The sequence below is a fragment of the Cynocephalus volans genome, chromosome 3 (genome assembly GCF_027409185.1).
Source record: "Cynocephalus volans isolate mCynVol1 chromosome 3, mCynVol1.pri, whole genome shotgun sequence".
NCBI lineage: Eukaryota > Metazoa > Chordata > Mammalia > Dermoptera > Cynocephalidae > Cynocephalus > Cynocephalus volans.
The window spans coordinates 121,117,816-121,130,440 of NC_084462.1; the positions used below are offsets into that span (position 1 = coordinate 121,117,816).

The 12,625-nt window shown below is 42.7% G+C and overlaps 1 protein-coding gene across 1 annotated transcript in view; it reads right to left on the reverse strand.

The window, feature by feature from the left end:
* Positions 1 to 555: 555 nt before the first annotated feature.
* The window catches only part of SLC25A21 (solute carrier family 25 member 21), a 200,205-nt gene continuing 188,135 nt past the window's right edge, over positions 556 to 12,625 (reverse strand). The window contains exons 8-10 of the mRNA XM_063090119.1: positions 4,601 to 4,782; positions 3,638 to 3,690; positions 556 to 617 (exon numbers count right to left, since the gene is read on the reverse strand). Coding sequence (XP_062946189.1) covers positions 556 to 617; positions 3,638 to 3,690; positions 4,601 to 4,782 — 297 coding nt within the window. The remainder of the gene's footprint in view (positions 618 to 3,637; positions 3,691 to 4,600; positions 4,783 to 12,625) is intronic.

A 12,625-nucleotide genomic window follows, 5' to 3' on the forward strand; every position in this document is an offset into this window, starting at 1 on the left:
TAAACATTCTTAAAAGGCCATTTCAGATTTTCCTCTGACTTTAAATATTATTTATGGAAGAATTTAATTACTTACAAAAACTGTCTAAATTTTGGCTTAACATATTTTTTTCAACCCAGTCTTTCTTTGCATAATTCTTAAAGACCTGGTCACAGAATAATTTATTTTCAAGAATTTACTTTGAGTGTTTCTAGACCACTTAGAAAAAATAATTATCAATACCAAGAGTTTTTATTGTGAAGAAATGTGAGAGAAACATAGGTGACAAAGTTTATATTGCTTTTATGAAATATATCTGATCTCTATGCTATATTTATATTCAATTTACACACTTTATTGCTTCATATTATTTTTCTTTTCATGTTTTATGTATATGACCTAAACTACCATGTCAAGTTGCCTAAAGATAATTTCTAAAGTATCAAAATAGGCTTTGTTCTTGTTTTCCCCTTCATCATTGAATGTATGCCTAGCATAGCTGATCAATAGTTTCTCCTCTTCTTGGTGATGAATAGTAAATACCCATTATCAGGAGGGGAAACAAGTTCTCAGCTATCACCAGTTCTCCTGAAGCCATGAATAGGTGTATTCATAAACCAGCAGCATCACTGCACCACCTAGAAAAGAAAAGAGCCAATTTTTATCACAAATTCTGTTAAAAAGCATGCCTTCCCACTGGGTTTCTGAATCCATAAAGTCCCATGCAGCCCATTAGGCAGGGGCTGTTCAGAATCATCAGTTCTAAAGCTCCAATACAAAGATGTAAAACTATTGTGGAAAATTCTCAGGGTAAAATCAAGACCATCTTGAGTCTCCAAATACATTTTTTCCCCATGAGTTTCTGCAAGTTTCATTTATCATCAGACTCTTTTTCAGGCACTTTTAATTTTTAAAAGTAAATACATATTGACACATTTAGTCATGTAAAAGCATGTGGCTTTCCTGCGAACAGAAACCTTCAAATTCTTCATATGTAGGCCAAGGGTTTATCTTTTTCAGTCTATAATTAGCATTGTCTTAGTTGTATTCAAGAAGGAATCTCTAAGACGGTGCTTGACAGATGAGTCTGGCTTTCAAAGTGGATTGCAATGTAAAAAATAGCTTCTGAATATTTTTAAAATCTGTATTGCAAAACTTAACAAAAGGAGATTGAAAGCCAACCCTCATTCCTTTTATCTGCTTTTGATGTGGAATTCAAATTGAAAATTTGGTAGTGGAGTTGAGTGACAAGAGACCACCATTTGTCTTGGAAGAGAAGACTTATATAAGTGGCTGCAAAAAGGCTTGCTATGTAATATGTCAATAGAAATATGATACGGGAAAACAGGCAGAGGCTGCTGAATACCTAGACAAGTATTTGTATGTGGATCATTTTGTGTTCTATTTGATGCAGTAAATAGCACGTGCCCCTTACTCTTTAGGATAATCTCTATTTCCTTTCACATCTAAATGTGTAAAAAATATTACAAAATCAATATGTGGATACATATCTTGAGCACAAGCTAGAGAAGACTTGGCTGCACGTCTAGAAGATTGCCTTGTGACAGAAAGAAATACAACTTGATCTGGATCTTAGTTATTTTATACACACTGCCATATGCTTTTTTTTTTTTAAACTACAGTCTGCACATGTTTGTGTAATCATATACCAAAGATAATTATGTGCCTGTAATTTTCATTTTTAACCCATGAAGATACTCTATTAGGCCCCTCTCAGCTGCTGTAGCCCTCTTGGAATGCTGGCAAACAAAAAGACACAAACTACAGAGGCCTGTTAGTATGTATATAATTGCTGCGTTTACTCTTATTAACTGTTCACAATGTAAGACAGGAATATGGAGAATTGAGTTAGTTTTCAGCCTAGTGATATTTGGAGTTTAAACCACAGACTCCAAGATTCTTTTGTGGGAGGTACCTTTAGCCACGTAGAGCTGCTGAGGCTATTAGGAAAATAAAATAGGATGCTTCTTCAGAATGAAGGATAAAAATCCCACGTTCACCTTTCTTTTCTTTTTTACTGTCTCTCCCTCTTTTTAATCTCACCTTTAACTCAAAAGTCTTACCTTTCTACCTTTATTTCCTTTGAAGTTGCTGGGACTTGCATATTTGGAATGAAGTGGAGGCCAAGTCCTTGAGTGAGGTTTCCACTTATTCACAGTTTTGTTTAGCCTGGACAGTAAGTTCACAACAACCCTTTTTATTGGGTTCAATACCACAGCAACTCAGGACCCCTCATGCAAAAACATTTGAAGAGCCAACCAAACATTTGCAAGGCTCTAACAAAACTTGGGGCTGGATTATTTAAAACTTTTGAATTAAGGTCCCAGTTAATTACCATTTTAGCTAAACTCTTCTGTCATCACCCTTTTTAGGCCCATCCCCTTCTGAGAAAGCTGGTTTAGGGTCAGTCCTGCGATTTTCTCTAATATTAGGTCTACTAGCAGGTTTTTATTGTGTGGTAAAGGAAAAATGCTACATGCTTGCAGAGATGCACAAATTGCCAGTATTGTTATTGGGTTAGTTTTTATGCATGGGCCAATGACTAACAGAAGGCAGGTCTGAATCTCAAATATGAAGCAAAATTCATGCTAAATGCCTAGAAAGGTTGGGATAGACGAATTGGCGATTGTGGAAGTGTTTTCTAAATACATGAAAGTGTAAACTGTCCACCAGATTCAATGTGTGGACTGTTGTTCTCTATCTTAGGTTGATAGAAATGCTGGGTCACTGGGCTGAGACCTAAAGGTAAATGTGCACGTGTGTTACTGCCATATGGGAGGAGGACATTGATGTTAAAAGGGAGGAATGGCAAAAGGGGAGAGGAGAGGAGTAGGAGAAGGTTACAGGAAGATTAAGTAGGGAAGATTACAGGATGTCTGAGTAGGTGAGTGTGGCCTGGTAAAAAAAAATGTGTGGTCTAGAGCATACTTTTGTACTTATTCACAAGGTTGCTTATAATTCAAGACTATTTGCCCAGGCAGTTGAGTCTGCAGCAGTTATTTTCTTATCTATTTACACAGAGGCAGCTGACGCTCCCTGTGGGAATGGCAGCTATTTTTTTGTGGGCTGGTGTCCTGAAGTAAGGCCCTGAGCCAGGAGCCTCTGCTGTCCTGCTGACGGAGGCCAGGAAAGGTGAGCACCCAGCCGCAGTGTCACCACTCCCCAGAGGTGACTGTGAAGATGAGCGGCCCTTGCTGTTCATGGAGACAAGTTGTCCTCCTTTTCTCTTTGAAATAAAGTTAAGGCAGGAGCAAGAGTGAACTAGGAGCACAAGGAAGAGTTTTACTGGGCTGTTTCCTCAGTGAAAATACTCCACTTCAGCCAGAAGTCACTGTATATACTTCAGTGCTCACTCAAACTCCACCTGGCTGTGGATTCTTTCCTATTGACTTAAGCTGGGCTTTGGCTTCTATCAGCCTCCAGCAAAGTCATAAATAGTACTTTATAAACAAAGGTAGAACGTTTCTAATGGATGCCTCAGTATCTCACATATTCATAGAAAACTTTATATCCTCAAGATTTCCGTCTTTCACAGTGTGGTAAACTTTTATTGTGTTGCTGATAGACACAAATAACAACAAAAAGAAACACAAGAACAATAAAGAAAGAAGGACACAAATAATAAAAACATCATTACCTGGTCCAAGCCTCATAACCTTGGGAAGCAGGCCTTTGTACAAAGCTAAAATCCTATAACCGGAAAGGAAAGAGCAACATTCTTATTCTGAAAATGACTGGAGTTGTACTTAGGCTTTATTGAGATACTGGGCCAGCATTCACAAAAAAATTATTTGAAATTACATACATCCCAAACCAGACAGTATCTGGCTTAGTATTCTCTGCAGCAAATTGGATGAGGGGAAAGAGTTAATCAATTCTTTATTACTCAAGCTATGTTGGTCTTGTCCAATCAGAAACATGACTTTCATCAGCGAGATGGTTTTTGCTTTCAAGACAGGTCTTACTTTCAAGACAGCTGTGTATATGGACAAAATGACTTTTGTAATTGAATTTAAAAGACCACAAACTCAGACTTCACATTAGGAAATATAATGCGGTTTAGGTCAAAATAATAAAATATTACTTGCTTACTTGAGAATAAGATGTGGGGGTGGGTAAGAGAGAGAAAGTGAGACGGAAAAAAAGACCACCAGAAAAAGGCACATACTTTAAATTTTTAAAATAAAACTACTTTTACAGAACTCTCATATTTTATTCTCCCAGGAGAATATACTTCAGTGACATTTTGATTATGTTTACGGTCGAAAGGCAAATACTCTCTTGCCCATATATTAGTAGGGAATATAATACACAATAGCATACTATGCAAACGAACTAGTAAAAAGTTCACCTCAGCACTCTAAGGCAAACATGCAGTATTGTATGATTGTGCCTCCCGGCACTATCTTGATAGTGTTAGAACATTTTGCCAACATCTCATTATTGTGTTATCTTGCAAAGTTTGTCATATGTATTCTACAGATGGTCTTAGACACACACCTGATTTAGGAGGGCTTACTCGTTCTCATCAAAATAGAGGTACAATATGGTTTTAACAATACTTGAGCCTTGAACATTTATTAAAATAAGAATTTGTTACCCTTCTTCCTGATAGACTGTTGCCATTGTTTTAAAACAGGTTCTGTACTTGATCTCTCCAGGAACTGGCTGAGGCCCTTGAATCCTACTTTTGGCAACATCAAAAGGGATGTTAATGACTGAGGCTATTGTCCCCGACAGAAGACCAATCCCAAATTTTCTCAAAAACTCCAAGGTTGGATCCTAAAATAAAAGAAGAGTAAAATATCAGAAGAGAAGCGGAAGCCCCCGAGGGGGTTAAACACTATAAAGCAATATGTATTTAAGCAGAGCATTGCACTCCCCGGCACCCTCCTGTTATTTCAGCGGAACACATTAGGATTTCCTAGGCTGGAACTTGTTTTCTTGACAATCCCATTGGCTATGTTTTTACACATGGTCTAAATTGCTGAAGTACACATTTCCTCACACAGGATTTATAAACACAGTTCATAAAGAAAGACTGGTATGGCATATGGGGATGATTTGTATAATTGGGCTTCACAATGTACTTAGTATTACTGTATCAAAACAGGAGAAATCCAAGCACACTATTAGCTAATTGGCCAGAATATTTTACAAATGACAGCAACTTCCACCATGAAGCCTACTAAAATGCTCATTTGTGTGTGGACCCCCAAATGTTAAATTAAATCAAGGCTACTCTTGGTCTGCTGCTATTCCCCTCCAGGTTTTTTGCATTTATTTTCACGTGTAGCTGATCCACTGTACTGAGAAGTGCTAGCTTCCTGTTATTAACAAACCAACTTGGGGTGGCTGCAAAACAGCCTGTGACATTCTGTGCATTATAAACAGTAGTAAGTCACTGGACTAATTGGCTGAAGAATTTACAACCCATTGTTCCTGAATCTTATTCTTCCTTTATGGCAAAGGAAGAAAAAGCGAGCAAGTGTGAGAGTGAGAGAAAGAAAAAGAAAGAAATATTTCTTCTTTCCATTCGAATTTAGGCCCTTCACATTGGTCTGATTTGATTTTCCACCCCTCCCTGCCCTGCTTTCTGACATCAAAGTATTTAATTAGGTCTTATGTGGGAGTCACTTTCCTTCAGCCTATTTTTGTGCCCAGTGAGCTCACATTATGCTTTGTTATAATGAATTTGCTGGAAAGTTCTCATTATGTTTTCAGCCTCAGTTCTTGCCCTGAAGAGAGGTCATATCCCATACCGTAAGCTGCTGATGGAGACCCCCACTGCCACCGCATCCTTCCTCTGCCCTCTCTTTTGGTCAGTATTTCAGGAGAGTCATCACAGAGGAACAAAACAGGGTTGTACTATGACACTATTTTATCTAGCAGTAAAAATAAATAAATAAATAAAAATAAAGTAAAAAAAATTCAGGTCTGAGCATGGCATGCTTCTAGTTCCTATGCAAGAAGAAAACTTCTAGAACTTCTGAAATTTTCAACTGAACCAACAGCCAGTTACCATCACAGAAACTCCTATGTGGTTAAATATAAAAAGCAAGGGGTTTGGTAATAATTCTTGGATCTGGGCCATACAGGTGCCGGGGAGGTTTAAAGGGATTTAAAAATCAACAGGGTGTTTCAACAGGAAAAACAATGCAGTGATTGCAGTATGAGTGAGGTGTGTTTAAATAATTCCCTCTCCCTGAGTTTTTTCTCTTTTACAAGGAGAGAAAAATGCCTTTATGTTACTCTTCTCCATTATGGCACAGAAGCAGAACTGGAGCTCGGAACAACGGCAACTGCAGGGCCAGCTCTGGGTGTCTAACCTTGGATGAGTCAGTGGATCACGACTGAGAAGGGGGTTTTTAACACTGACCTTACCTCTGCACTGTATCATTTTTCTGAGATATAAAAGTGATAATAGGAATAAAAGTGCTATGAATGTTGTACAAGCCTGGCAGAAAGTATATAGTTTTATAATGTAGCCTGTTTTCCAAACACTCAAAGTATCCCATAAAAAGATGCTCTCATGGTATTCCTATGACACAGCCAAGCTCTCTTTCTTTTCCAATTAAGGAGAAGAGTGAACGTGGTGATTTGTATGCACATTGTCTTTTGGGAAGTTCCGGGGACCTCATAAAGCATTCAGCCTCTCCCATCTCCTAATGTGTTTGCTGAGATCAGAGTTGGGAATGGACAGTGAACTAAAACACTCAGTGAAGGCCACTGTGCTTGAGACACTGTGTTGGAAGCCAAAGCTGAAGGTCTCCAAGCTGTCATCATGTTCACTAGCACAAATAAGTGTCAAACCTGCTTTTATACATTTCCAAGCACAATACTAAAGTATCACAGTAGTTCCCAGACCCAGCCATGCATTAGAATCACCTGGCAACTACGAAACAGATGCCTGGGCCCTACCTCGGACCCACGTCAGGTTCCCAGATCAGAATCTCTTGGGAAAGAGGCTAAAAACTGTTTTAAAAGCTCTCCAGGCCTCCTGAAACTGCCAGGCTGAGGAACCATGTCTAGGAATCTGTGATCTTGATGTTCCATGCAGGCAAAGCAGATGGTCAGTTGCTACCTCTGTGGGCATTCTGGGGAGGAAAAATTTTCGCTTGGGATGGCCAATAGGGCATCCCTCACCACCCAACATCTGGGCCCATGTAAATCTTTTCCCCTGACCTCATGATCTGCTTTATGCCAGTGTCCCAAACTGGTACTCACTGTGCCAAGAAGAGCCCTCCCGGTGGCCTCTGCTTTCTTCACTACATGTTGCCAACCATCCTCAAATGAATGCAGCCTCTCAGATGCCTCTCACATTCATCCCTCCTGCCCTCTCCCACCTCTCTTGCTTTTGTTCAAATTCCCATTACCTTCAGGTCTTGCTTCCTTCCTGCCCGCTGTGGTCTATTCACCACAGCAGCACCAGGGTCTTCTTTTTATAAAAACAAATCTGCTTCTGGTATCTCCCCACTCAATGACCCTCAATACTTTCTGCTGCATGGAGAGTAAATACGAAGCACCTCACTTGGCCTTTGGTTTCTTTCCCACAATATGCTTCCAACTTATGTTTCTAGCTTCAAGTCCTACAACCCTATCCCCAATCCATACTATAGTCACACTGGTTAATTCATAATTACTGAAATATACCAAGCAGTTTCCCAACTCCATGCCTTTTTTCAAATTACACCCACAGCTGAGAATATCCTTCATCATATTCACCTACAGAAATCTCACTCCTCCTTTAAGGTCCAGCTTCAATCTCATGTCACCCAAGAAAATTTTATGGATCCCCCTTCAAAACTGATTTCTCTTCTTCTCTTCTCCTGAGGCAGTGTGAACCACAATCATCACCCTTGCTATGGCAAGGTTTTTGTTTGGTTTATTTTTGCATGTATCTATCTTCACTGTGGGAATGTGAGCCTGGACAGCATGGGAGCATGTGTTACTCTTCCTTGTGTTGTCTATTTTGCAGCATACACAGTAGGTACTAAATAAATGTTTGCTGATTGGCCTATCAATATATGTAATGTACTTATTTATTTTTGTAGAAACAGTGAGAATCAGGTTTAATCCTTACTATTGCTTCCTTAAGACTTGGTGTCTTCTAGCCTGGAAATAAACCTTATTAGAACTTTACATTTCTGTCTTTCTAACAGGAGGCATTAACACCGGGCATTTAGAAGGTGAGTATTTCAGGGTGGCTGAATTGAGACTCTCAGGTTACAGAGCCAGACCTGGGCTCACAAGACCCTATGGCTCATAGTGACTTGATGAGAACGGCATGATATGGTAGTCTATGACCAGATTTTAGCAAAAAAATGAACTTTGCAGAGTAGGTCTTCAAATATTCCTCTCTGGGCTCTTTGTTCTTTCATTTCCCAGTCTCTTCCCTAGTAGGCAGAGGCATCCACTTGCTTCACAGAGAACGAGGATTGTCATAGCAGGACTACAAAGACAGAGAAAAGGTAATATTCAGTGTTTTTGGTTTCAAACTAGGATCTTGAGCATCAGAATGGAAGTCCTGGAGGAGAGGCATAATCTTAGAGAATATAGGAGGCAGGGGCAAAATGTGTAGAGTCCACATGCAGAGAAGGTGCCAGGAGGCCCACTAGTGGCTGTGGTCAGACAGCCACTGCACAGAAGCCATGCGACAGGCTCCCTGGCATTCCGATGAGGGAGGAGCACTTCCCTTGGAAGCTGCTCTCACGCCAGGGGGTGGGCGGAGAGGGACAGTCTTCCATAGAGGCTGCCTAATGAGGCCAATGAAAGATGCAGAGACTGACCCACTAGTGCCAACACTGCTTAGCCCATCTAACCTGCCCCAATGATCAACCTTCTTGTCAGCAGCCCAGGACCCTAGTAAGCCTGGGGGGCAGCAAAGATGTGGAAGAGAAAGCTCCAATCCCAGTCCTTGGGTGGGGTCATTATTTGTTACTTATTTAGAAACTTTCCTTTGAGGCTCTCAAAGCAGTGGACATCTGTTGGGAAAATAGAATAGTTTGGTCAGGGCCCTCACCTTGGGTCCATTTCAGTGTGGTTTTAGCACATCCTTTGTAAACAAATTGTGTGTGTGTGTGTGTGTGTGTGTGTGTGTGTGTGTGTGCAGTTAGTGTGCATGCGTGCCAATGTATCTTTAGTTTTGTTGCTATTCTTGAGAGAGAGAGACAGAGAGACAGAGAGAGACAGAGAAACAGAGAGGAGCTTTAGTGAAGCAGGTGGGCGAGCATCTGCCTCGGGCATCTGCCCTGCACGGCCATGCTTTCCAACCTATGGCTCCAAGGACCTTTTGGACAGTTACCTAGCTCATAGACCTGCATGTGAAGGGGTCTGGTGACCCAACCTGTGAATGGGCTTGAGGGGTCTGGAAGCACCAGACCCAGCCCTAGCTTGACAATTGGCCCGGTCAGTGCAGGATTACCAGCAGGTAAAAGAGCCCAACAACTGGTGTGGTCAAGTAGCTTTACAATTGGCATCATGAACAGGATTAAGAGTGCTACAATTTGCAATGTCAACAGGATTCCAGACATTATCAGTAGTGCCACATCTGGCATAGTCTGCGACAGGATCCTGAGCAGTTACAGGAGCTGAAAGCCCTTGGAAGGAGGAAATGTGGCTGTCCTTGAGCTTGTGGTGCCCAGTGGCCACTTTCTGCTGACCGGAGTCTGGCTGCTGATCACTATGCTGCAAACTGATCAAGATTTGTGGCAGAAAGCAGAGTTGTTGGAAGCACGGATGATTGTCCTGGAAGACAACATGCAGCAACTGGCCACTCCTGCCTCTCACACTAGGGAAGATGACCAGCCCAGCGGTGAGTTGGGGAAAACTGTGTGTCTCTAGGCGTGACCTGTTGTGCATGAGAAATCAAGACAGTAAAGCAGTAGAAACAGGGAGAGCCCCTGGCTGCTACAGCTATGGGACCTAGGGGTGGATGGTGTAACGTGCTCTAGAAATGATGTAGTAAACTCATGTTGCATTTGTCTGAAGGCAAAAGGCTTGGAGGGTGCCACTTAAACCCAATGGCCAGCCAGCTGCCATAAAACCCAAGAAAAGAGTGCCACATGCAGATGGGCAGATGACCCAAGGATGGGTTCCACTGGAGAATTTCAAGTATGTTTTCACCTGGTGAAAAGGTGGAAAAGCTAGTCTCCGTTACTACATGCCTGTCTCTGTGGCAGCGGTTACAAAAGATATGCACAGGGGCAGGGTGGTCACTCTTTGATGATCTAGGCAAATGCAGCTGTTTGAACTGTGTGGGTGAATGCTGCAAAACTGCCTGAGACTGAGTGAGTAGTTGGTGCAAGCTGAGCTGATTGAAGTAATTCAAAAGCCAGAATTTTAAATGGAAGCAGAGTGTAAAGATTTGGAAAATTTGCAGCCTGGCCATGTGGTAGAGAAGCAGAGAGCAGGAGAAAAATGCAAGGGTGAAGCAGATAAACTGTTTGCTAAAGACACTGTCTTGGAGGTGAGGTAGCCAGATGCTAAGAGCCAAGACAATGGGGAAAAAAGCCCTAAATGCATGTAAGAAGTCTGGATGGGTGCCCCACCCATTACAGTCCCTGAGGGTGTTTGAGATACTCAGAGGACAGACCTGAGGTGTCATTGCCCTTGGGAAACTGCTCCCTGCATCCCAGCCACTTTGGCTGGAGCAATCCTGCCTCAGCACCTCCGAAGGAAAAAAGCCAAAAATCTTGGTGGTGTTCACGTTGTGTTAAGTTTGCAGGCCAGCAGTATGTGAGAGCAGAGGAGGCATGGCAGCCTCCACCTAGATTTTGGAAGATGTACAAAAAAGCAAGGGGACTCAGGCAAGAGACCTGCTGCAGGGGTGGAGCCACTGCAGAAGTAATCCATGGAGCAGTGTGGAGCAGAAAAGTGGGGTTGGAGCCCCCACAGAGAACCCCCACTGAGGAAATGTCTAGTGGAGCTAGGATGGTGGGACTGCCACCAGGAACCCAGAACTGTGGGGCTGCTGGCATGGTGCAGTGCCAGCCTGGAAAAGCTGTAGGCACCAGGGCAGCTCAGTGGGCTTCACTTGGCAGAGCTGTAGGAGCGAGATTGCCCAATGTTTTAGGGGCCTGGGTGCCCCAGTGTGCTTAATGTTTGCCTTATTTGGGTTTTGGATTTGTTCGTGTGCCTGTTTTTCCTTTCTTTTCCTCCCTTCTGGAATGGGAATGTGTACCCAATGTCTGTCCCACTGTATCTTGGAAGTAGATAAACTTATTTTTGACTCTTTACAGGTTCATGGCTGGAAGGACTTTTGCCTTTGGTCTCAGATGAGACTTTGGACGTTTGAGTTGGTGCTGTCACAAGCTAAAGACTTTTGGGACTGGGATGGAATGTGTAGTATGTAAATGTAAGGGTCATTTATCCTCACTAAAGGAACATCGTGGAAGGTTCTGAACATGTAGATTGTACGGTGAGGACCCTGAAGGGGTGGATGGTTGGGAAAATAGAATAGTTTGGTCAGGGCCCTCGCCTCAGGTCCGATTGGGTATGGTTCAGCACATCCTTTGTAAACAAATTGTGTGTGTGTGTGTGTGTGTGTGTGTGTGTGTGTAGTTAGTGTGTATACACGCCAATGTATCTTTTTATTTTTGTTGCTATTCTTGTGTTCTTGAGAGAGAGAGAGAGGAGTTTTAGTGAAGTAAGTGGGCAGGCGTCTGCCTCCGGAATCCACCCTGCACGGCCATGCTTTCCAACCTATGGCTCCAAGGACCTTTTGGCCAGTTACCTAGCTCATAGACCTGCATGTGAAGGGGTCTGGTGACCCAGCCTGGCATATGAAGGGTTTGTGACCCAGTCTGTGAATGGGCTTGAGGGGTCTGGGAGCACCAGACCCAGTCCTAGCTCGACAATTGGCCCAGTCAGTGCAGGATTACTGACAGGTAAAAGAGCCTGACAACTGGCGTAGTCAAGTAGCTTTACAATTGGCATCACAAACAGGATTAAGAGCACTACAACTGGTGATGTTGACAGGATTCTGACATCAGCCTCAGCTGTAGCCCCACAACATCCCTCTGAGATGGTCCATGTTCCAGCCTAATCCTGAGGGTTAAAACCCGAAGGCAGAGAGAGTTTGCATAGCATTTTGAAGTTATCTAGCAGGCAAGTAGTAGCATCAGGGGAAAAAACCCTCAGGCAGTCATTCTTTACTGTTCTAAACATGAAATAAGGGGGTTCTTAACTTGGGAACCTAGGGCAGAGGAGAAAATAAGCAATACAGGAACTCATTCCATTGAACCCAAGTGAGTTCTTGGGGAGAGCTGGGGGGGAAGGGGCAGTGTGGAGAGAACCAGTGGCCATGTTGAAGTCAAGGTGCTCAAAGCTGAAGAAAACCAAGTTGAGTGGGGTTGGCCTGGCTCAGAAGTAAAGTGAGGTGGGGCTGTAGCCTCTACCCAGACCCCCATTAATTCTGCAGTTGCCTTTGGAAACCCCTGGGCAGCACCCAAGCAGCAACCAGGACAGCGACTCTGCTGCCTTCAGTCCTATTGCCCCACCCTCAGCAAGTCAGGACCTTACAGTCCCGGTTTTCATTCTTGACCTCCTCTCTTCCCACAAGCTAGCAGCAAGTTAGCAACATCCCTTCCCTTGCTCACAGAAGAGGCAATGATTTTAATAACAT